At 35.8% G+C, this 25,767-nt stretch overlaps 1 protein-coding gene across 1 annotated transcript; it reads right to left on the bottom strand.

The window, feature by feature from the left end:
- Positions 1–148: 148 nt before the first annotated feature.
- Positions 149–25,767, bottom strand: LOC121259830 (protein SUPPRESSOR OF QUENCHING 1, chloroplastic). Its single transcript, XM_041161609.1, has 28 exons — positions 25,265–25,767; positions 24,714–24,814; positions 24,543–24,599; positions 24,360–24,454; positions 23,626–23,725; positions 23,081–23,139; positions 22,784–22,908; positions 22,290–22,421; positions 20,820–20,908; positions 20,556–20,634; positions 20,252–20,312; positions 20,035–20,110; positions 19,843–19,953; positions 18,718–18,813; positions 18,398–18,520; positions 17,285–17,482; positions 16,741–16,845; positions 16,127–16,191; positions 15,050–15,143; positions 14,680–14,837; positions 14,532–14,581; positions 14,302–14,423; positions 14,052–14,159; positions 3,129–3,221; positions 2,771–2,807; positions 1,621–1,868; positions 1,322–1,471; positions 149–559 (listed from the first exon to the last, which is right to left on the bottom strand). The coding sequence occupies exons 1-28, from the start codon at positions 25,650–25,652 to the stop codon at positions 395–397; spliced, it is 3,285 nt and encodes a 1,094-aa protein (XP_041017543.1). The 5' UTR covers positions 25,653–25,767; the 3' UTR covers positions 149–394.

The following is a 25,767-nucleotide window of genomic DNA, read 5'->3' as shown; positions in this document are numbered from 1 at the left end:
GCCAGGATGATTTATTTACATCCCTGAATGTAGAACTTCTCTAGTTCTCGAGTTAGATAAAATCTAAGAACTTATCAACATGATTTGAGAAATAGTAGTTATAGCATCAGAGGAAATTAAATACTATGGCTATAAAAAACAACTGATATAATTCTAAAAAGGAAACTTTGAATGTCATGTTTGCTCAACATGTTACAATTAAAGTACTCATGAAGAATTATTGGACGATGACTTGACTTACTTTGTTGCTACTATCATACTGATTTCTATGACTCTGGCAGAAGGCAACAATTGTTGGAAGTGTCAGCTGCATCCAACTGAATAGCATACTTTCAGGAAAGAAATTGAGAAAAATAGAACGGGATCTTACAACATTTTTACATGGGAATTTGCCTCAGCGAGCAATTGGAAGCTGTAAGGTGCTTGTTGGAGTTTTGGGCTTCACAGTATATGCGAGTGTGATTTCTACAGGGGCAGAGTCTGAAATTTCCTCGTGGAAGGGTACTTCAAATAACAAAGATTGGTACAAACAGACCTCATCTTCCTTGCAATAGTATACCTGTGAAGACAAGCAATGGTATTTTATATCCAAGATTGACAATTATGAGCTTAACCTGGAAATGAGTTTTCAATTTCATTTTCTCTATAATTCAATAATGCTTCTCTCTTTGCTGTTATTTCTAGAACATTAAACTTGCAATTTGGCAGGGATGATTTAAAGCAAACATACATATGGATTTAACAATCTTTAGCATCTGATTATCAAGTCAATTATCATGTTAAGCCCGAATATATTGCAAAATATATATATATATATATATATGGGCATAGGAAATTTCTTCAGTCGCTCCTAGAAGATTCTATCAGACTTTTAATACTATAGTTAGCGCCGATTTTTTTCAGAGAGTAATTGGTCAAGGACTAATCAAACGTCACCTTTGTCAGGGAATATATTAAATAACTCAATCAATCATTCTTGTCAGTTTAAGCTTTTGTACAATTGGTAATTTAACATGAGCAGTAGTTTTGAGTTTGAATCCTAACTCCACATTTTACCCAAATACTTCTATGTGTTTGATCCACTTATTAAGTCTAACCAATGGGTGAGGAGTGTTAAAGAATATAATTTAAAAGATCAAATTCACAATGCCAACCTCTTTCAAGGTTCTTATATCACGCTTAAGTTCCAGCACATTGAAATTACTAGGAAGTGGAATTGTGATAAGAACGAAGTTGAAAATCTACTTGAAATTAATTGAAATAGTTCAAACAGATATTTCTTTTCTAATCAGCGAGGTTTACAGCCAAAAATGAGGCATACCTTGCAATTTATTCTGCCCATTGAAGCAGAGGGGGAGGTCCTCCTAAAATGAAGTATGGCAGATCCTTCCGGATTTAGATATCCATCCAAGGGATCAATAACGATTGCATTTTCAGGCTCACTTTCTACACTAAATTTACTGCGTGCTTCCTGCATTACAGATTTTGAGGCAGTAAGTTAAGGAATATACGGGCAATTGTTTTACCACTATTCAATGCCCCAAATTTAAGATAAATGAGACAATTTAAAAAGTTGGGACCTATATGGGTACAGGAGAGAGAGAGAGAGAGAGGAGGAACCTTCGAGAAATGGTACTCTTCAGGTAACAATATCTTAAGAGATAAGTTTCCCTCATTGGATGAACCACCATCAATAGTAATGGTCTGTGTGTCAGCTGATGATCGCCTTCTAAGGCGCTTCAAAGATCTGTTTTTTGGTACAGGAGGCTGAACCCCTTTCAGCTCTAAAGTAAGAAGTTCAGCTTCTTCCTTGTTTGAGTCTAGATATCTGATTACACTGTTGTTTGTATCAGCTATGAAAAGTCTTCCTGAGAGATGAAAAGAAGCAAATTCAATGAAAGCTTGCTACTAATGGGAGTGAAGGTGTACCAATTGAAGCCAATGTCCCATTTGGCTGTCAGTATAATTTGTACCATCAAATTTTCTCTACCCTCCAATCACCCAAGGATAGCAGGTGATTCGGAAAAATTTTCAACTGTGCTTGATATGAAAAAACTAGCTTACATTAAATGAAAATGTCTATTGAAGCAAAAGATTTTGTTGTTTTTATATGCATAGTGGCACCTCCAAAATATGCCAAAAATAAGGTCTTCCTGTGGATTTGTTATTTAGGGTATTGGAATTTAGTGAATTTTTGGAGAAAATTTATGCATTAAAAAGCACAATAGCATGTCTAGATTCTGAGGTGGAAAATAAAAGATAAAAACATGAGTATACTCGTCATCTCAAATTTAGCTTTGCCTCCAACCTATATTTGACTTTGTTTGTAATAGTTTAATATAGTAGATTGTATTTTCATGCCCTACTGCTACACAAATTTTAATTCCATCTATGATCAGATCGATTTTGAGTCCATCTATGATCAGATATTTTCCAAGCGTCCCTATGATCATTACCCTTTCTCTCTACGAGAGAGAGTATAAGCTACATCTACATGTGACAGCAGATAAGTAATGTTTCAAACTAGTTACGCTCGTGTTTCCAATTTTGGTACCGATTAAGCTTGTTTTGAGTAGTTATGACATTCTATAACAATTAAGCTAGTTATTTAAGGATAGAGTTGTTGTTAATTCAGAAATATGTGGATCTACTTGATGAAGGAGGGAGTAAAAGGGGGAGGGAAGAATTTAGGATTTTGTAATTTCACAGAAATATTCCAACATTATGGCTAACAAATTATTTGTGGTGTATGAATAGGTATGAGAATCACCACTTTCTGCTTCAACGATTCCTGATGGCTCAGAGAGCTGCAAGAGCAAATAAATGCATCACAAATTCAGCAATTAGCTTACATAGTTGAAAAAAGCCTTTTCACTTCTCAGTAGCCGAGCAATTAAAGAAATGAAAAACACTCTACTGATTGGACGCTTGTTCGTATCCTAGATAAATGTTTATTCTTTCCTTTATGCCTTGTTTGAATATGATAAACAGCAAATATGAATGTGGAAAGTGCACCTCAAGATCCAATAAATATCACAAGTTGGTTCATAAAAAAATGTATAGACTAAATTCTGTAGCACCGCCATCAAAGAATATTCATCAAATAAGAATAGAAGTATTTTTCCAACCTGAGCAGTCAGGGCTGTTCCATCCTTGAAACCAGCTTTCCCCATTCCAGCTAAGGTACTGACTCTTTTACTAGCAGGATCTAGCTTCTTGATCTGAAGTTTGGGTAACAAGGAGAGGTAGTCGCTGTACTTATTATAATCATGTTATAATGAGTAATCCACAGTAATATAATAGACACACATAAAAAGGGCTTCCTGGTACTTTCACTTCAATGTAAAGTGAAGCAGTGGAGCACCTTGGGCGATGCAATGCAAATATTCTAAAATGAACCAAATATGATTCACCAGTTGGAAGTAAGAGCTACCTTTTTCATGATAATTTGAATACCAAGAGCTACCTTTTTCATGATAATTTGAATACCAATGAGCTGCTTATAGTAAGCCGAGGGCAGAGATGGAGATAAGAACCATTTTTAATTACCATACAAAGGAGTAGAAGTTTGCAGACATAATTTGAATTAAATTTAGACCATAGAACTTTCCTCTATAGTAAAAGCGAATTGAATGACAAGTCCAGTGTGCCAAAGAGAATCACCCTTTTGTGCCTAATAACCTTATGACCTAAAAGTTTGATGAGATGCTGAATATTGGATGAAATTTATTACTTGGAACAATATTCTATAAAAATGGCTCGAATTTTGTGAAGGCTACTGAATCCTATTATTAGTCAATACTAATATTTGGTCTCCATATAATTTGGAATTTGTCACCATAAACTTCGGAGAAATTGAAGAATACACAAGAATTATTGAATCCTAACATGCAACTGGCTGTTTAATAGCAACCTTAATACGAGGCTATGAGAAATATGAAGAGCAGTCCTACTATCTTCTGAGCATAATAGGAAGGATGGAGCAATTTTTTCGAAGTTTACCTTCCTAAGTATGTATACTTAGGTGTACATGAATATACGATTATACATCTATATCTATGTCTATCATATACCCATTGCATGTGTATTTCAAAGTTGAAATCAGATTAAATGGTTCATTGACGTCCTCAAAAGCTCATGGCACATGTTAGAGAAATCATATCTCCTAAATCACATTTTCTCGATAGAGTCCGGCAGTGGTGGTCTTCTTACCAATTATATGGAAACCCATGCTATATCTTGGTATGCAAATTGAAGTCTCTGAAGAAAGATTTGAAGGTTTGGAATGAGCAAGTGTTTGGCAATGTGGAAGGTCACAAGAACTCTTTGAGGAACTCAAGAGATTGGAGCTAATGGAGGAGAGCGCTCATAAAACTCAAGTGACCGCGGACATTGATAGGGTCTCTTTATTGGAAGAAATATGTTAGAGAGAAAAATCAAGAGCACTATGGTTGAAGGAAGGGGATAAATGGACCAAGTATTTCCATCGGATGGCTAACTCACATGGGAGAAACAACATCATAGATACGTTGATGATTGATGGGGTGGCTTCCTCTAACCAACTTGAGACCACATATCACGTTGTCAACTATTATGATAATGTGCTCTTGGAACCCTTTTCTTGGAGACCAAGATTAGATGGGCTTATTTTTGATGCCCTTGACTCACAGGAAGTAAAAAAGCTCAAAAGGCCGTTTGAAGAGCTAGAGGTCAGGAAAGCATTAAAAAAAATGGCGTGTGACAAAGCTCCAGGTCTAGATGGCTTTTTTATGGCTTTCTTTCAAATATGTTGGGAAGTGCTCAAAGAAGACGTAATAGGGGTCTTTCATGAATTTCATGAAAACAGAATGTTTGAAAAAAATCTTAATACAACTTTTATTGTGCTTATTCTTAAAACACCACCCCGTTATAAATGTAAAAGATTATCGTCCCATTAGCTTGGTGAGCGGGATGTTGGTGCAAAGGGGCTGCAAAAGAGAAAATAGTGAGAGAAAAGTTTGCTTCAAGGAGAGTTACACTGTCACTTTCCTTAAGACAATATTCGCCCCTACCAATAACGGTATGCACACGGGTTACAAGCGAATTTGCCTCCAAGATACAATGAAACCCAGAACAAGTCTGTTTGTCTAATTGTGTTATGCACACACGAAATTAGACCCTGAATACCCTCAGATTTTGCTATTCAACCAAGAAATTAGAAATCTGTTCTCTACAGAATGAACAGATCCTAATAACAAGTTTTGAAGAAATGAAAACTTTTGGGAGAGAGAGAATTTCAAAATTGCCTTCTTGAACTCTATCATTCTGTGATTATCTATTCAAATTCGTAGGCCAATGGGTCTATTTATAGAGGACCAAAGGATGTGAATGAAAAGTTGTAACTATTCATTTTTTTGTAATCTGATCCGAACAGGTATATTTATTGTGCCTGTTACCAATTGACACAATTGTTGGACCCGGTCCAATGATCACATTGCTTCCCTCCAATCGGCTTGCCCAAGTTCGAGTCCTAGCGGATGCACCTTTTGCATTTTATTTTGCAACTTGTGTGCCAAGCACTGGCAACGCCTTGGGGCCCATCCTCTTAATAAATTACCAAAAATCCCATTTGTAAAAGAGGTGATTCGAACCGTCACCATCAATGGTGTTGCTCAATATCATTGAGCCATTGACTGCTTAATGTCCTTGTGTAGACCCAATTTATTATAAGCATAATTCACAGCTTATAAACTTTCCATAAATTCTCCATTTCCAAAATTATTCATAGCTTCCAAATAAACCCAAAAAATAATATTAGTAATAAATATATTATTTTGAAAATATTTCCAACAATCCCCCATCATTTTCAAAAGATATCCTGGTTAAAATAGGAAAACTTATATATAAATGAAGGTGTCTTTTAGACTTGAACCTTCACATAGTGAAAATACATCAAAGCTAACCAGAATGACATAGTAGACATGCTTTGAACTAGAGATTCTATACGATTAGCCAGATATATCTCACATATAAATTTTCTTCTCTTTGGGTAGTTCATAAAAGCCGACACGTGGATTGGCATTGTGTCTATATCCTGGTTTTATGAGCGCTCTAGAGACAAAGCCTAATTCGCATAGGAGGTGGCACCACTCTCGACACTCATAGGTAGACTTATCGAAAGTGTCCTATAACTAAACACTTTAACATAACCATGTTATAAGTCTATTAAGAGCTTATTGCTCAGCCTCTCCTTTTCATTATAGTACCAAGCACCTCAAACCTTGGAATGATAAATTAGTTTGAAGACTAATTTTAAGATCATAGTGCTTGCAAACCACGAACATTGCAAACCACAAACATATAATGTACTTTGCTCATTGAACTCAAGTCATGATATGTTCAAGAGTTGAGTTGAGTTTCCATTATTGGTGATTTTATTGTTTTGGCTTTAAACCCATCCCTTTGATGTCCCACATCAAATCTCTTGCAAGTTCTTTAGTTAATGGATATGCCAGTTCCGGCAGTATCTCGTAAAATCAATCGTAATTACTCCATCTGTGAGTAATTGCCTTAATATGCCTAAACTTGGCATTATATATATGGCTTAGGCCCGTGACAATATAGTCTGACTTTCACAATGCAAAGACATTGGTGGCATTGATTTTTGCCAAATCCGAGATCTCTATCAATAATTTCTTAGCCACTCTACCTCTTTGCTTCAAGAAATCAATGCTATAAACTTAGTCGTCATGGTTGAGTAAGTTATGCATGCTTGCTTCTTTGATCCTAGGAGATTACTCCTCTACCAAGGGTAAATATCTACCCATGGGTTGATTTGTGATCATCATGCTCAGTTCTCAACTGGCATCTATATTCCTTCTACAACCGAAGGAAACCTCCTTCTATAATAGAAGGAAATCCACTATACTCAATACCATAATTCATGATATTTCTCAAATACCATAAAATGTTATGTAAAGCTATTCAATTAACTTGGTTCTTTGAATGCATTATATAAACATAGCAATATATAGAAAAATCATATATATAAGTCACAATTTTTTTTATTTGTTTGCATGCATATTCATAAATTAAATCATATCATTTCTAGACATCTAGCACATTAATGTTTTCTAAACAATAATGTCATATTAATAATATAAATTAAACAAAATATTAACTTAATTATTAATATCAAGTTTGAACATGCCTTCACTCATATATCTCTTCCCCACAAAATTACCCTTTTTGGTCAGTACAAATTTATCTGACTCAAAAACTAATCTAAACCCATACTTATTCAGAAGACTACCAGCTACAAGATTCTTTCTAACTTCTAGTACATAATACACATCATTGAGAGTAAGAACTTTTCCGGAGGTAAACTCCATTTTTATTGTCCCTTTGCCTCTAACTACAGCAGTGGATGAGTTCCCCATGTAAAAAACATGGCCATCTTCCATTGGCTAGTTCCTCTTGAACAGGCTCCTGTCTTTACAGATATGCCTTGTTGCACCTGAGTTAATCCACCAGGAGTTATCTCCTTCAAGATTGGTCTCAGAGATCATAGCTTCAAAATTCTCTCTAGAACCAGAGTCCCCTTTTTTCTTTTTAAGAAAACGACAGTGTCTTTTGTAATGGCTCTGCTTGCCACAATGGAAGCAACTTACTCCTAGATTCTTCTGATTCTCATTTTGGAAATGACTTTACTTTCTTCCAAAATTATTCTTTCTCTTCCGATTTTCAAATTCGGATTCATTGACTTGTCTAGGTTTGTGGGTCTTTCCTTCCTCTACCATGTGCATGTTGGAAGTCAAAAAGTCACACTCTTCATTAATGCCTCTAAGCCCAATCTCTTCTTCTATACGAAGATGTTGGCCTAATTCTTCTAGAGACATTTTGTGACATACCAGTTTTGGTTTTAGGGTTTATAAGTAATTTTCTAGTAAACTTATATTTTTAGAATTTATATTTTTATGATTATAGTTTTATCAGAATTTATATGTACTTTATCTTTATATTTCTATTATAGTTGCGATTTATGATTTGTTAGAGTTTTGTTTTAATAAGGATTTCTAAAGTGTATCAGATTTTGTTACTACGGTTTTGTTTTGAAATTTAAAGTTTAAAATTTTTTTCTTCTAGTCACCGAACCTCATCACTTTGTTAGCCTCTGTTGAGAACTTCAAACCACCCAACCCGTATGTTTCTCTCGGTGATTTTGTTTGTTTTGCTAGCGTCCTAGTGGAACACCAACTCTAGTGCCGTGTATTCCTCTACTCATGCACGTCTATGCTCTTCTAGGGTTTCTCTAATTCTCTATCACCTACCATTATAAATATCGCTTACCTCGTACGAGAGGAGTATCTCGTGAGCCACTCCAAAGCATCTGCTTCTGAAACACCCAGAGTACCAAAACACTGCCGTTTAAGCCTTAGATTCTTCCAACCGCCGCCGACCACCATAGGACATCAGAGCACCACCCGTGGAACCAGAAACTGCCGACCAGCTCAGCCCCAGCTCACCCACTCCCTTCCGGTAAGGCCTCGGCCGCCACAGCTCTCTCTCTCTCTCTCTCGGTTTCGGTTTAGTAGTTCCTCTCTCTAAACTCTCTCTCTCTTTCTCTCACTCGGCGCCGACCACCATAGGAACCCTCAGTCGCACCGCCGGTCACTCCCAGCCACCAGCGCCGCCATCGCCTCAGCCCCTCTCCCTCGGTGAGTTCCTCCATCGCAGACCCTCTCTCTATCTCAAACTCTCTGTGTTTTGTTTTGGCCGTGTATTCGGTTCTGCCCTTAGGTTCTTGATGGGCCATTGGGTCCTAGGCCCTTTTGTGCGTACGATGGGCTTATGTAGATGGTTTCATGTAGTATTATATTTATGGGCCAGAGTTTTGACTTTTTTGCAGATTATAATAATGTTTAATTGAATTTGATCTTATTTTATTTCAATAATTATTTTAGTGAAATTTATTGAGTTTAATATTACTAGTTGAGTTATTAAATAAATGTAGTTAATTAAAGGTTCATTTTTTTTAATAAAAAAATGTTTAAAGAATTAGAAATATGTTTTAAAGTATAATGTTAGGTCTAATGTTTGAGTTAAATTTCCTTTGTCAATTTAGTAAGATTTTAATAAAATTTCTATGTTAAGAATTTAGCGGAATTGGTTAAGTTTCTTATAAGATTTAATAATTATGTTGAGAAATGAAACTTAGTTTAAGAATTTAAGTTTTTGTGAATTATTTTAAAATAGCTCGAGTATTTCTACTAAATTATAAATTAGTATTTTAAGTAATTTAAATACTATGAATTATTGATTTTAGTGTTAAACAAATATTGGTTTGACTATATTTTAGAATTTCGAATTTAGTTAAGTAAGATATTAGTATTTATTTATTTCCAAACAATTTAGTGATAGTTATTTATTGAATATAGGTCTCAAGTTACGAAGTATTATTCAAGAAGACACGCAGCGAGGTAAGTAAATTTGATCATAAATTAGGATCGTCACAGTTAGCTTATATGTATGTATTATCCAAGCCAGTTCAGTGATAGCCACTATTTATGAACCGCTCATGTCATATGCAAGTATGTCATCTAGCATAGCATACGACCATGTCATTCCGCATCATGTTTAAATTCAGAATTTATGATTATGTATATAGTATGTCATGCATCTCATGTGTATAAGACACGTAAGCCATCTTAAATTCAAGTGTAAGATAATATCAGATCAGTTAATAAGATGGCCATTCAGATGCATGGTACCAATGCAGTTCAGTTCAGTTCAGGGTGGTGTGCAAGCCATGAACTCAGTCGTGGTCCACCATAGTATGCTAGAATACTATCAGCAGTTCCCCTTGCTGCAGCGGGATGTGGGGCTGGTGCACAACCTTGCACACAGGGTTAAGTGTGTTGGCCAGTCAGATAAATCAGTTAAATCAGTCAGATCAGTCTGTTAATTCAGTTAAGACAGTCATACATAGCATAAGCATCAGCATGAACAGTCATTAATTTTTTTTAAGCTCAGCATGAAAGTTGTTATGAAAATCTTATGTTTATTACGTTTACGTTGTGATAGATTTCTTACTGAGTCATCGACTCATTTTAGTTTGTTTTCATGTTTTTAACCACCCAGGTGAAGATGATGATTACGAGCAGGCAGGCCAGGAGTAGAAGGAGCATTTATTTTTTTTTAGTTCAGACTTTCTAAAATAAACATGTTTTTATGACATGAATTTATTTCAGTTTATTTCATTTAATATTTTGGAAGACAGTTTTATTAGACATTTTTTCGCATAATAAAAGTTCAGTTTTTTTTTAAATTATGAAATTAGGGGATCTATTACCGGATTATTTTTATGGAAAATACGTGGCACTCCTAGCCTACGGGAAGGGGGTGTTACACATTTCCTCTCTTCTATGTTTCAAACCTCTTTTAAAGTTTTTCCATGATTGAGGAAGTTTATCAATAATGGAGGAAACCGATATGGATTCATCCATTCTCATCTCATGTTGAGAGAATTGATTAAAAATATGCATAATCTCATTGAATTGTTCAACAACAGGCCTAAAATCTACACATCATTGATATAAGTGAAAATTTTTGTAGCTAGAAATTTCTTACTTGAAGCATCTTCTAAAAGATACTTAGCCTCAAGTGCGTCCCATAGATCCTTGGTGGTTGCTTTGTTCTGGTACGCATCAAACAATGTGTCAGACATTGTATTGCAAATATGTCCCTTGCAAATGTAATCATTTTGTTCCCATTTGATCCTTGCCCGGTTTTAAGTGATTGTCTCGTCTTCATTTGCAGACAGCCTCGGAGTGGTTAGAACATACACCACTTTGAGACTGGCCAAGAGGAAGTGCATTTTCTTTTGCCAACGTCGAAAATTGGCTCCATCAAAGCGTTCGAGTTTTACAAAATTTGAAGTAAACTCTCTCAAACTATGCGCCATTAATAATCAATCATTGTCTTAAGATTGTTGGTGCAAAGGGGCTGCAAAAGAGAAAATAGTGAGAGAAAAGTTTGCTTCAAGGCGTGTTACAATACCGCTTTCTTTAAGACAATATATCGCCCCCACCAATAACAATATGTACACGGGTTATAAGCGAATTTGCCTCCAAGATACAATGAAGCCCAGAACAAGTCTGTTTGTCTAATTGCGTTATGCACACATGAAATTAAAACCCGAATACCCTCATATTTTGCTATTCAACCAATAGATTAGAAATTTGTTCTCTATAGAATGAACAGATCCTAATAACAAGTTTTGAAGAAATGAAAACTTTTGGGAGAGAGAGAATTTCGAAATTGCCTTCTTAAACTCTATCATTCTGTGATTATCTATTCAAATTCGTAGGCAAATGGGTCTATTTATAGAGGACAAAAAAATGTGAATGAAAAGTTATAACTTTTCATTTTTCTGTAATTTGATCCGAACATGTATATTTATTGTGCCTGTTACCAAGTGACACAATTGTTGGACCCGGTCCAACGATCACGTTGCTTCCCTCCAATCGGCTTGCCCAAGTTCGAGTCCTAACGGATGCACCTTTTGCATTTTCTTTTGCAACCTGTGCGCCAAGCGCTGGCAACGCCTTTGGGTCCATCCTCTTAATAAATCACTAAAAATCCCATTTGTAAAAGGGGTGATTCGAACCATCACCATGAGGATCAATGGTGTTGCTCAATATCATTGAGCCATTGACTGCTTAATGTCCTTGTGTAGGCCCAATTTATTATAAGCATAATTCATAGCTTATAAACTTTCCATAAATTCTCCATTTCTAAAATTATTCATAGCGAACCCAAAAAATAATATTAATAATAAATATATTATTTTGAAAATATTTCCAACACGAGATGTACAAGATTCTCTCAAAAGTTTTGTCAAATAAATTGAGCAAGGTGATGGAGAAATTAATATCAAAGCCTCAAAATGCCTTTGTTAGAAGTAGGCAAATTCTTGGCTGGGTACTTATAGCCAACGAATGCTTGGATAGTAGATTCAAGTAGGGAGAGTCGGGGTTTTTGTGCAAGCTGGATATGGAAAAGGCCCGTGATCATGTCAATTGGAGATTCTTGCTTTACATGCTTGAGAGATGTGGCTTTGGTATGAAATAGTGTACATAGATCAATCATTGTATTTCTATGGCTTGTTTCTCTATATTAGTAAATGGCATGCCAAAAGGCTTCTTTAAAAGCTCACGAGGTTTGAGACAAGGTGACCCCCTACTCTGATACCTTTTTGTTTTGTAATATAAGCTTTTAGTAAGATGATTTCAAGCGTTATGAAGGGTGGATTCATATATGGATTCTCGGTAGGGGAGGCAAATTCTGGCACTCTCAACATATTTCATCTATAATTCGCTGATGATACCCTAATCTTTTGTGGGGGGCTAGTCATGACCAAATTCAAGTTTTGAGGGCTCTCCTTTTTATGCTTTAAAGCCGCATCGGGGTCGAAGGTGAACTTGACTAAATCATAATTAGTTTTGGTAGGGGATGTTCCTAATGTGGAAAGCATGGCTTCCATCTTGGGATGCAAGATTTCTCAATTGCCTATGAAATATCTTGGCCTTCAATAGGGTGCCTCGTTCAAATCGAAATTCTATTTGGAATGATGTTCTAGAAAAAATTGAGCGGAAACTGGCTAGTTGGAAGATGATGCATTTATCCAAAGGTGGTAGGGTCATCTTAATCAAAACAACTCTTTCCAACTTGCCAACTTACTTCGTTCCACTATTTCTGCTCCCAACCAAGGTGGCTCATCATATGGAGAAACTCCAACGTGACTTCTAATTTTGGGAGGGGGGGATAAATGATGAGTTTAAATTTCACTTGGTGAAATGCGCCCACAATATGCTCTCCTATTCAAGGAGGATTGGGTATTTTGATTTGCAGTCTTTTAACAAAGCCTTGCTTGGCAAATGGCTATGGAGATACCACAATGAACGAGGGTCCTTGTGGAGAACTGTCATCGAATTAAAGTATGGTGAACCATGGGGGGATTGTTCTAAGGTGAGTGGGACTTATTGGGTAGGAATATGGAAGCACATAAGAAGGGGTTGGGATACCTACTGAAGAAATATCTGCTTTGAGGTGGGTGATAGATCCAAAATCAAATTTTGGCACGATGTATGGTGTGGTGATAGGGCACTCATGGAAACTTAACCTCAAATTTATGGTATAACAAGAATGAAAGAAGCTTTGATTGGGGACCTCTTAATCCTAAGCAATGGTACTCCTCAATTGAATGTTACGTTCCTCAGAGATGCACAAGATTTGGAAATTGATGTTTTTTCAAAGTTCTCTGACCTAGTGTACTCCAACAGTTTGATGGGGGAGCCAGATAAGATTTTTTGGTACAGTTTGATGGGGTAGTCAGATAAGATTTTTTGGTGCCCCTCTAAGAAAGGAAAGTTCACAGTCCGCTCCTACCAAGCCATGATAGCACACAATACAAATCCATTCCCATGGAAGAGTATTTGGAAGACAAAGGCACCTATAAAGACAACATTTTTTATATTGATGGCATCCTTGGGGAAAATCCTCACTCTAGACAACTTGAGGAAACATCGAATCATAGTCATAGATTGGTGTTGTATGTGTAAAAATAGCGGAGAATCCGTTGACCATCTACTACTTTATTGTGAGATTGCCATGACTTTGTGGAATGAAGTCTTTGCTCGAATAGGGTTAGCTTGGGTGCTGCTGAGGAGGGTAATTGACTTCCTAGCTTCTTGGAGAGGCATTCGGGGAAACTTTAAGATTGCAACAATAAGGAAGATGTTCCAACATGTTTATGGTGGTGTATTTGGAGGGAGATGAATGAAAAAAAGTTTCGAAGATCAAGAGTAGTCAATGGATGAGCTTAGAGGTTTCTTTTCCAATACTTTACTCTATTGGTCAGTTGTAATTGATTTTCATGGCATGACTTTACATGAGTTCCTTGTATCACTAAACTAGCATGCTTAGGTGCTGCTCTTGTTTATATTCCGTATACTTCAGCTCTTGCCTATTCCTATGATCAATAAAATTTTGTTTACCTATAAAAAAAATACCTTGTGATTATAACTATCTGCTACATAAATTTGGCCATCCTTCGCACATAAGATGCCTAATGGATGTTGAAGAAGTACTTCTGGCCCTGTTCCATCATGGTCTCCAAACTGCAAAAGTTAAATAGCAGAAGAATTACTGGAAGGAAATAGTTAAAATAGATCACATTAGAAGCTATAACACGGAATGTGCATCAAGAAACAATTATGTATGTCTTGTATGGAACTGATTACTTAAGTTGAGACAAATTACCCTAAACAAATTGTCTGAGAACATAGGATCACCACCAACTAGCAATCTTGATCCTCCAGTTTTTAGATCAAGTGCTCGAATTGAGCTACTCTCACTATCCGCAATGTAGATCACTGTCAAATCTACAAACATGCAACAGAATAACTTTCACAATAACAATAAATTCCAAAAAATAAACATTTAAAAGGGTGGTTGAAATTCTTTCAGATCAAAATACTACAACATATTACCAGGAGATAGCGAAACTCCAGAAGGTTGGGCGAATGATGTGCTTGTAGGGCTATCTCAATAATAAGAATAAAAATTATCAATGTTAAATTTATGCAAGTATCTAAAACACACACACACACACACACAGAGATGTATAAAAGTCAGTGCCTTGAACCATTCAAGTTTCTTTCATAACCATCACCACTAAAAGCTCTAGTAACTCCGTCCAATGTGTTGTGTTCCCAGATCTGGTGTTGGCCGGCCATGGCAATGTAAACCCTCTCATTGACTGGCTCGAAGCAGAGATCCCATGGAGAGTTAAGGAGCTGAAAGGAGAGACTAAAAATTACAAAAGTTATAGCGAGAGTTTTCATAAAATTCAACATTATAATTCTATATTGAATTTAACAATTATAAAAACTGTGGTTACTTGTTCAACAAGATTAACTAACATTAGTGCAGGCTATCTTTTTTGTTTGAACTTCTGTAAATATGATATAGAAGTAGATCCTCAAGTTTCATCTTTTGCAAGTCTTGCCTGATTGGTTCCTTTTTCCCCTCCTCGGTAGTCAGAACCTTTGGATCCATTTCCAGCAAGAGTACGCACTGTCTCATTGGCAAAATCAATCACCCTACAATAATAAAATTTAAAAATGTTACAATGGTAATATTACTGTGATTTCCCTGTTCTAATACTTAGGATAAATGGACTTGCATTCAGTACTCATAGTTGAGACAAGACAGAACACGCGTGGGAAGCACAAGAAGAAAATAGTTTCCTATTTAAGACTTTTCAAGTGTATTATTTTCTAAATTTTAATTCCAAGCTTTCCTTTCCTTGCTCTGCCTCACATGTCTAATTCTGCAGAGTGCACAATAGAGGTTCTCTTAGAAGAGTCACTGGAATCAGCGGCCCACCAGTTTATTTTTTTATGTATATAGTTTATAAGCATTAAATATTATATTTATTATGTACCTCCATCCACTTCCGCAGTCATTTCTCTAACCTGCTTATGATGGTGACTTGGATCTCAGTCTGCACAATCGGCCCTTTGTAGATTATAATGTAGATTTCCGTTTGGGTGCTAGAGTATTATGAGAATACTCCACTATTATTCATTATTTTATCATTATTTTTCACCTACTTTTTACTACTATTCAATATTTTTTCATTACTTTTTCACTACTATTTACAGAATATCTAAGATCACCTCACTACCCAAACGCAACTTAGTCTCTGAGTCCTATTTTCTATTACTGATGCAGCTAAAAAACTGCTCACTATGAAATTAACCCAGATAAATTCTCAGGCTAAAATTTTTTTAAGCATTAGAATATATTTTTATTTTGAGGCATGTTATAAGCAAAAGTAGCTTTTCCTTCCGAAATCAGTAGCTACTCAACTCTGTTACATGTTTCTTCTAATAGAAAGCATAATTATTACAGAAGAGCTATTGCACTGTCCAAAAGGATAAAAACAGAAGCATCTAAACTTCACTTGAGGAAGCAAATCAACTTGAACAATGACATTGAGAAGATACAGCCATTTGATAGCTAGAAGAGCACAAGAAGAGTTAAACAATCAAGGGATAGTTCTGAAGAAACAGCCACGTACCTCAAAGCATGATTTTCAGTATCTGCGACATAAAGGAGGTTTTTCTTTGCATTGTAAGCCAATCCCTGACGAAGCAACAACTAAACAGTTACTGTGCATACAGGCAACATTGAACATTAGACACAGGATGACAAATCACAGAATGCATTCAGTCAGTCATAAATGAATATGCCAGATGGTCAACACAACAGATACTCCATCATCTTAAATTGAGTGTCGTGATTTTAAATAGCACAATGTTTAATGAAGAAGAAAAGCATATCAGTTCTGGTACAATTTCCAATCATGGGCCTGTGATACCCCATATGATAAGGATAAGATATAGGCCATGTGGTTTGGGCCTTCCATTGGGGCATTACAAAGAGCAAGAACTTCTCCTTTCCAAGCAATGTGGGATCTCATACACCATCTACCCTTATCCTTATCATATGGGGTATCACAGGGCCCAAATTTGATGTATATCTTTATTTTTTTTCCAATTGATGAGGGTGTTATTGGAATATAAAGAAAACAAGGTTTTGAATCTTCTGAACTGGGCACTCATTCTAGAACATCCCAAAAGGAGATCATGATACTATATTCAGGACGGAGAGAGTAAGATATTAACTTATTACCTGAGGGCGATTAAAGGTGGCATCATCAAAGTTACCATCATGTAAACCTTCCTCCCCTGTGGCCCCAATTTGGATGATAAAATTCCCATCAAGGTCAGTTACCACCTGAACATAAATGTGACAAGACGTCTAAATAATGATTTGAGTAAATCCAAGCAGGTTCACATTCCTTTTGATGCAAAGGGTAAGAATAACCGAATTTACACGCTCTACTACTATTATTATTATAAGCTGGACATGCATTATTGGAGCCGTGTCTTAAAAGTAATTTCAAGATAATAAGTTGTCCAGCATGCTATTAGAGTCTGGTTGTATATAACATCTTTGTTCCAAATCTTGGTTACTCCATTCTTGTAAGTTCTTTCATTTTCTAGTCTGCATCAATTCAGGATTGTTGGATGGTGTGAGGTGGAGGGGGTCTTTGAGTTTGATAAGCTTAATATACTTTTTTTCACATTTTAAAACCAGGAAAAATGTACACCTGGAGGATGTGCATGGTTGTATGTGTTTGAGAGAGAGAGAGAGAGAGAGAGAGAGAACCCACTACGCGGTTATGGTTACTGTCTGAAATGAAGAGCCTGTTGTTCAGGGCATCAATCGCTAGCTTTCCAGGAAACTTTAATGGAGATGCAAACAAGCGAGGATCATTATCTTTCTCCAATCTTATAGGAATCGGTGTGTTGTCCAAGATCTTCTTTGTGCCATAAAACAGAAGAGCTGCCTCCACTAAATCGTTAAGATCCTTCAAAATGAAACCAAAAAAATGACTTTTTTTACTTTTATAAAGTACAATAACAAGCAGTAACTGAAATAAGATAACATTTTCCTTGGTAAGTACTAGACAGAATAAATAAATCTAAAAATTGCAATTTGATGTGGTCAGCATGTTCATTGAAACTTGTTCCACAAAGAAGGTGATTTATTCAATTTAAAGGCATTTAAATACTGATTACCAATTTAATTTATGGGATTGAGATTATAATTGAGGAAAGAAAGTTGCTTCTAGTGCATAATGGGATTTAAGATGATGCTATAATTATGGAATAAACGAAGACAGTTCTCGCAAATGCAATGATTTTTTAACAGGATATCTCCTATATGAGGATGTCCTAACAGAAGAAAGGTAAAGTCCAGCATTTGACAATAGTCTTTCTATGGACAGTGTATATTCAAATAATTATGTCGAAAAATCAGACATCAATTTGCCTTCATCTCCCCAGTTCTTGCACCTTTCAAAAGTTTCAGTAACTTTTCTCTTCAATTTGGCTTTACATCTTTCCCATCCATTTAACAGTCCTTGTATATGCGGCATAAAGTTGAACCTAAAATCAAACTTACAATAAACAACACAGATAGCTAATAAACACCATCAGTTTTACATTTTTCAAAATTAGAGACACAGTTACGAAATTTCTAGTCTATTCAATATCAAGAGACATGTTAATCAACTTAAGCAGAACTGCAAAGGCAGATTTTTTCTTACAAGTCCAGTTGCTACATGAATCTTCAAAGTAAGAATACAATTTAAAACATGTGCATGCAGACAAAAACACACTGCCATTTTAGACATCAATTGACACTACCAAAAAAAAAAACAGTGCATTTGCTAAAGAATGGAAAGCAGGACATACGAAAAGCTAGAACTGGTCATCAGTACCTTTCGACGACCTTCACCTGATAGTTGAGCAATGAGCTTACCATTGGGGCCCACAATAGCAAATGTTGGCCACGAACTCACACCTAGCTCTCGCCACATATACATATCTCCATCATTGACCACCTACATTGTTAGAAATAATCAGATATCTGCTAGAAAACTAATATATACTAGAAAACCATCCTAGGAACTGTGGAAATGTCTTCACATAGATCTGAGAGAATTCTACCTACAAAAGAATGTACCCTAGTTCAAAAACACCCAATATTCTTTGAAAGATCAAACCTTTGCTCATACGATGTGCTAGACAATAAGCTTACCGGGTGAGTAATGCCATAGCGCAACACAGCATTCCGAATGGCTTCTAAATCTTTCTCGTTGTCAAACTTTGCAGAGTGTACCCCCACAACTGTGAACTTCAGAAACATGAGCATATGTAAAACAATTACTTATGGACTTAAGACATTTGGTAACCAACACTTGAAGCAGCTAACTACTCACTACTCATGCGGAGGAATGTCAGAAACACGTGGCATGTATCAAGAAATATAACAAAAAGCATACATTTTTCTTTCAATGTTTCTTTACCAAGTGATATGGTAGGTGATGTATTATTTTCTGTTTAACTGGAGAGACTTCCCCAAGGGTAACTTTGCATATCCAACTACTAATCAAACTATGAAGTATGAGATTAAGGGGCACACAATAAGATAGATGCCATGGAAAGAATAATGTGAACTTTAAGAATATGGGGGATACTTGGTTGGAAACTTCACAACAAACTCTCTCTCTCTCTCTCTCTCTCTCTCTCTCTCTCTCTCTCTCTCTCCCTCTCTTTCCCCCATACATCAAACTTGAAAATTTTCATCTTCTTTCTAAGTCCATGTACTTTACCCTTAGACATACTAGAAGTTGCTTGCTCATACTTGAAATTAGTACCTCCGCGATTAGCACATATTGAAATTGTACATTGATTTATCTCAATATCTAGAGTCACTATATATCATGAATGGTGTTATCAGGAGAACAATAAAATTACCAACTATTCATTAATCTTTAGCACATTCCATGGGCAAAGCAGTCCCCCCCCCCCCTCCCCCCCGCGTGGCCAATTGTGACTCATTACTAAATGTTTTCAACCTTGGCACCAAAAACAAAACTCATAAAAGGAAGGATAAGACTTGCTTATAGGAAAACTATTATCACTACCATGTAGAGTGTGCTAGTTTGTGCATTCACAAGCTTGAATCAGATAGAAACAATATCAAACTTCTCGGAAATAACAAATAGTGCCTCAAATATTTAAGAGAGTAATCTCATTCATCATAAATAAAATAAAACAAAACATTAAAGCTCATCAGGCTCTATTCAATGAGCTACAAGCAATTTGATATTATCAAAATTACTTGAGATTGCCAACAGATTGAAATATCTAAAGTAAATACCGGCATGTCCTTGTATTTTTTCTCCAAAAACTCCAGGTCTGGCAACACATGCATACAATTTATACAACAATAGGTCCAAAAATCCAGCAGAACCACTTTTCCTTTCAAATCCTACCAAAAAGGAAAAATCAAAATCAAAACTAAAGTTGTACATTAATCTCACTAAAACAAAACAAGTTAAATAGACTTTACCCTGCGAAACTGAAGTGGAGCCGCATTCAGCCAATCGAGTTTAGATGGAAATTCTGGCACAGTTGGAGAAGTTCCCCTTACATAGTGAAAGATTATTCATGCTAAACATATCGCACTTTAAATTTATGGAACATATCAACAAGGAAAATGAGTAGATAAAATTGAAAATAGGTTGTGAAAAAATACATCTTAAAAGGGGAAGTAGGGCAATTCTTACTTGGTTTCTAGATCAGATATATAGTTCACAAATTGTTGGATCCTGTCGGAATTTAGTTCATCTATTACCATAAAAAACTGCAGTGAGTTTGAATTCTTACTTGTGCAATGACTATCAGAAACTTGCGGTAGAAGAAGATGATACAATCTACAGAACCATAAATCTCAAGACTAACTTATTCATTACAGCTAAAACCAAGGGAGAACAAAATACAGAAAAAGAATGGCAGGCGAAAAAAGTGAAACAAAAGGAAGCACAGGAAAATATCAGAGGTGAATGTTACATGGATGACATGTATCAGTACCTTTATCTGATCTAAAAGATGGCTGGGTGACTCCTAATAGCATATTCCAGATAGCTTTTGGGGATGCATACTGCATTGCCTGCAAAGGCGTGGAAGTTGTATATTTTTATTAAACTAAGTACAATAATAAGCAAAGAAAAATAGTTTTTGGGCATTCTCTTTGCATATTCGTGGTCACTAGAAAGATTGCAAACTGAGATTCAACACAAATCTGTAAGATGCAAATATATTCTCTTGCATTCATCTCTGTCAAGTTGCTCATACCTTCCAGTTTGAGATGGTAAAGAGGAGACAAGAAATTGCAATGCCCAAACTTCCATATCTAAAAATATCTCGCCGAGAACCCTGCAACCTGTCCAAAATTATTTTGCACCCTCAAGCTAAAGTTTCTATAGAAAAAAACTGGCAAAGAGATATTGTTATAAGTTATGTTGATAGATGCCACTTCTCATTGATGAGACTGTAGGTACGGTAAGCTGGCATTTTGAGGAAAATAAAATGCCAAAAATTATGCAAAGAGATGTTTTTGTCAATTTGGGGGACACCAACATGTTTTGCCACTAGAATAACTGTCTTGGGGTATTTATAGTGGGTCTTCAGAATCTATTTAGCTTATACACCAAAAATATCCAAAAATGCCAAAACAATTTCCATTTGGTTCTGATTTTTTTCTGTGTATTGTGTCCAATTTAGTTATATGTACTGCTCAACAGCAAGCATATACCATAAACAATATATTTCTTTATGTGCTAACTTTCCTTTTTCATCTAGTATGTATTTAACCATTTGATCTCTTTGTAAGAGTAAAGAGGAAAAATGGAGAGGGAATATGTAACAATTCAAAGAAAGTTCAAGCTCATTTGGATTTTTTTTTTATCAATGCTGTTACAATCCAACTTAAAAACAAAAGAAGAAGCTACATTTGGACTTATACTCCAAAATAATTAGTCAATTTTACAATTGGAGCTCACTGGATTCATTATAAATGGCAAGAACTGAGAATGTGGTATTTCCATTCACCACCTTCTCGTACTAAATCTGGGTGATACAATCTCCCCTCTTAAATCTCTAAAGTCCTCATCAAGACATTCCAATATAGGTGATACGGCTCAAGTCTTACACTTCCGATTGAGGATTGATTCTGATACCATTTACAACAGAAGAAATGCTCGAGTGATGTCTAGCTTATACTTCAAAAGACTAATGAATGTTATAGTTGGCACCCCTTAAATTATTATGCACCGAATCCATTCATTACCCTCTCAAACTAAATATGGGGTCCTACCAGATTGTTACAAATACGAATTGACATAAGGCTCAAGAGTTTTTTTTATTGTATTGTTAGATAGTAATCATTACATGACCTTCTGAATGAAAACATTTGGATATAGCCAAAAAAACAGAGATGATAATAAAGGTTTGGTGATACTTCTAAAACCAGATCTTTGTCATGAGCATATCCAACTGAGTAAGGCTTGCTAATTACATAAAAACTTAAGTTTCTATTCAAGCTTTAAAAGTTTTCATTTACAGGATCCCAATTAGTTTAGATTAGAATTTAGTTGATCTCATTTAAGAATTTCAATTTCAGTTCTTGCTTGTCTATTATAATTTCCATCTCACCTCCACGTTCTATTTCCCTCACAAATTTGATTTGTTGGCTGAAAAAGAAAAAAAAATATATATATATATAAATAAAGATACAAATATATGCAGATTTAGAACATGTCTTACCCCCAATAGAGAAACTCCCACCACTGTTAGAATATTTATCCTGCTTCGCGCCATTATCTGTCCTTTCTGTGAGCTCTGCAGCTGAGGTTTGTGTAGAGGGAAACAGAAACTGATTACCCTGCTTCTTCTTATCTGCAATGGCATGCCTTTGTGAGTAATTGTGAGCAGAAACTATAGATGCTTAACAATTACATAAATTTAGAGAGAGAGAGAGAGAGAGAGACAAAGAGCTCGGAGAACGACATTATAATTACTAAACATGAGCTTTTGCTTCACCATCTTATTAAACCAACAAATCCAAGATTACTTAAACAATTTATTGGTGTAAAGGAAGCACCAAGCAGTAAAGGAGCAAATTCCAAAATATATGACACCAATTACAAGAAAATTGATCTTACTTATAGTTCTTAAAACATGAAACAATTGTAGCTTCAGCATTCTACATTAATGATGGTACAAATTGACATTTGCAGCATACACTCAGGACTACATACTATAGCCATCTGAGCCACCCCTGAGAATATCATGCAGTGAAACACTTCCTATCTCATTCCGGATAAGTGATGGACTGGCAGCCTTTAGAGTTTCTTCAGACAATGTAGTTGTCACGGCTATACATCTACAAGCACCAAAAAGAGATTATCATTTCTACCAAATAATCATATAATCTAATAGTTCCAAGGTATACCAACAATGATTAAGCACATAGGAAACCAACCCAAGCTCAATATGATTTACATTTATTTGTACTTGATTTTAATGCAAGAAACACATAATATGAAGAAATTTACCTCATTTGAGCAGCTTTGGCAGCTTGAACTCCAGCTAATGCATCTTCAATGACAATACACTAGGAAAATATAGGCATAAAATTATTTCAATAATATAAGAGTGATTGGTCAGAACAGCTAGAATGATCAATTCAGTCACTGGACAATTATGCTGACAAACACTCATTCAGCAGTACGGTGAACAAAAAAAATTGGTAAATTCTTGAGATGAAAAAATTAAATCAGAATATTCATACAGGAAAATTTTTAATATTGGGTCCATGGCAAAAGCTGACAGAGCCAACTTTTTCTGAGAAATTTTATGTGATGTTCAAAAAAATCATAATTTGTGAAAAGCAGCAAACTATCCAAGTACTTTCCAAATAATGTGCTAGTGTACCTAGCAATGAGCTGTCTCGAGATTTTATTTTCCAGAGAATTTAATAAGAAAAAAACCACCAGGGATAATCACAAGTTCAATACAACCCATGTTTGAAGCCAATAAAAATAATTGTTTGGAAAACACGTCTACAAAGACAATAAATCTGCAGAATCTCTCAGTATACCTCACTGGGCAGCACATTCAAAATCTTTGATGCAGCTAAGAAAATATCAGGAGCAGGCTTCAAATTCTCGAAAGCATCTGCTGACACAATAGCATCAAACCTGAAAGGAGGCTAATAAAATATTAAGAACCAAAAGTATCATAAAGCTGAAATTCGTTGTATACTCTCAAATATTGGGTAAGTTCACAGTTCAAAGTACGGATTTGGACCAATCTGATTTCTAGACAAATACTCATGCCCATCACCCAAATATTACCCAGTTGCTTACTCACGTATCCTTTTTCTTGGGATTATATTCTAGATGGTATTATACAATTTATTTTGTTCAACAATGGGGGGAAATATTAGTATACTTATTTGAAAATTTTCAGTGTGTTTACAGTTACTTACAAACTACAAACTATGTTCTTCTTTCCTTCTAAGCCTTTTACACCAGTTGTTAGACTCTTGTGAGTTCAGTTCCAATTTCAACTAATCAGAATTTAACTCTACCCATCTGAACCTTAGTAAAACTAAAATAATATTTATCTTTAAGACTTCCACCCTCAAATGTTATTGGTGTTTAAGTTTAAAGCTTAAAAGATTAATTAAGGTGACAAAACTTTCTGAACATGTTGGTCTTTAGTGATGACTGCAGTTATTTATTGACTAATTAAAAGTATAAATGGGTGAAAAATGTACGCAACCAGATTACATAAATCTGAAAAGCACAGCACACGATTAGATTGGCTTACATTGACAATGGTAAACCAGCAGCAGCAAGATTTGCATCCACCTTGATACGATCAGCACTAGATGCAACAGCAACTTTAAGGCCTTTGCTTTTACACTGTTATCCAGCAGGAGTGTATTATTTAATTTCTAGATGCAGCAAGAAGGTAGCAAATCATGTCATCTATGACTCATTCCCCACGTACCTGAGTAATGAGTTCAAGGGCACCTGGGAATCCTATTCCAGAATTTGGTTTTGCATACTAGAATAAGTGTAAAAACTTTAGGTGTTAGCGACTATTTGGTTTTGCATACCATTAATCATTATGATATAAGTTGCAATTGCATTATGCATTCAAAGATAGCGTATCGATTACCTTATCTAGATATATTTCAAAGAATCGCTTTTTTGCAGCCTCAGGATTGAATCCCTGAACTCCCTTAACAGAAGCAACGCCTCCTAAAAAGTTTGCTTCACCTGGTATTGGTGTTAAAACAAAGATTTAAATTTAAAAGTTTGCACAGTAGCAAAAAGCGATTAATCATTTCTATTGGTTGTTACAAAGCTACCCAAAGTTTTAAAATTCAAGGTTACTTTCAATTCCAACCCCACAAAATAAAACCCCAAAAGTACATTGAGCACAATTTCCCACTTTGCTATGAAGAATGGCAAGAAGGTAACGGCGGCAGAAGCCATTAAGAGACTTGCACTTCTTTCTTCGAACAATTATCAAAAGTAAAAGAATTTTCATCACCAATATAGCATGTCATATCAGAAAATATTCCTAACTTAAAAATACAGCAACACAGTCTGAATAAATCACAAACCAAATTCCCTACAGTATTTTGCTTACAGATTCTAACATAACTAACAATGTATAAATACTAGCCACTGAAAATGAATATAACAGAACTTCATATTCATTACCAGTTCCCATGAATGGCACAAAATCCTCCACAGTCACTTCGACCCCCATCTCGGCGAACACGTCCACCCCGGCCTTTCTCGAAGGCTCTTCGCTGTTACACAGCACTCCATCCATGTCAAACAGCACGGCAGACACCTTCCCCCAATTCCTTAATGAAGACTCTTCTTCTTCAACACTCTTCTCCTCAACCTTCACACAGGCTCTTGCCGACATCTTTCGCGAAAAACGAAGGCTTCTTCGCTGGTTGTGGAAGAGATATCTAGAGAATGAGATGGATTTTGGCCCTTTTGAGTATGCATATAAGTGGAAGAGCGAGGAGGGGCGATAGAGAGAAGAAGAAGAAAAAGAAGAGAGAGGTGGCAGTAGTAATTTCAAGCTCGTGGCCATGGTGGCTGATAAAAACTGAAATTATTCGATACCGTAGGCGTATAGTGAGTGGCGGGGATGGGGGGGTTGGTTTTGTTATATTGTGATGCGCTGGGACGAAACTAACCTTTCTGTT

This window comes from Juglans microcarpa x Juglans regia, chromosome 4D, assembly GCF_004785595.1.
Source record: "Juglans microcarpa x Juglans regia isolate MS1-56 chromosome 4D, Jm3101_v1.0, whole genome shotgun sequence".
Taxonomy (NCBI): domain Eukaryota; kingdom Viridiplantae; phylum Streptophyta; class Magnoliopsida; order Fagales; family Juglandaceae; genus Juglans; species Juglans microcarpa x Juglans regia.
This window is presented reverse-complemented; position numbering and strand designations above follow the sequence as displayed.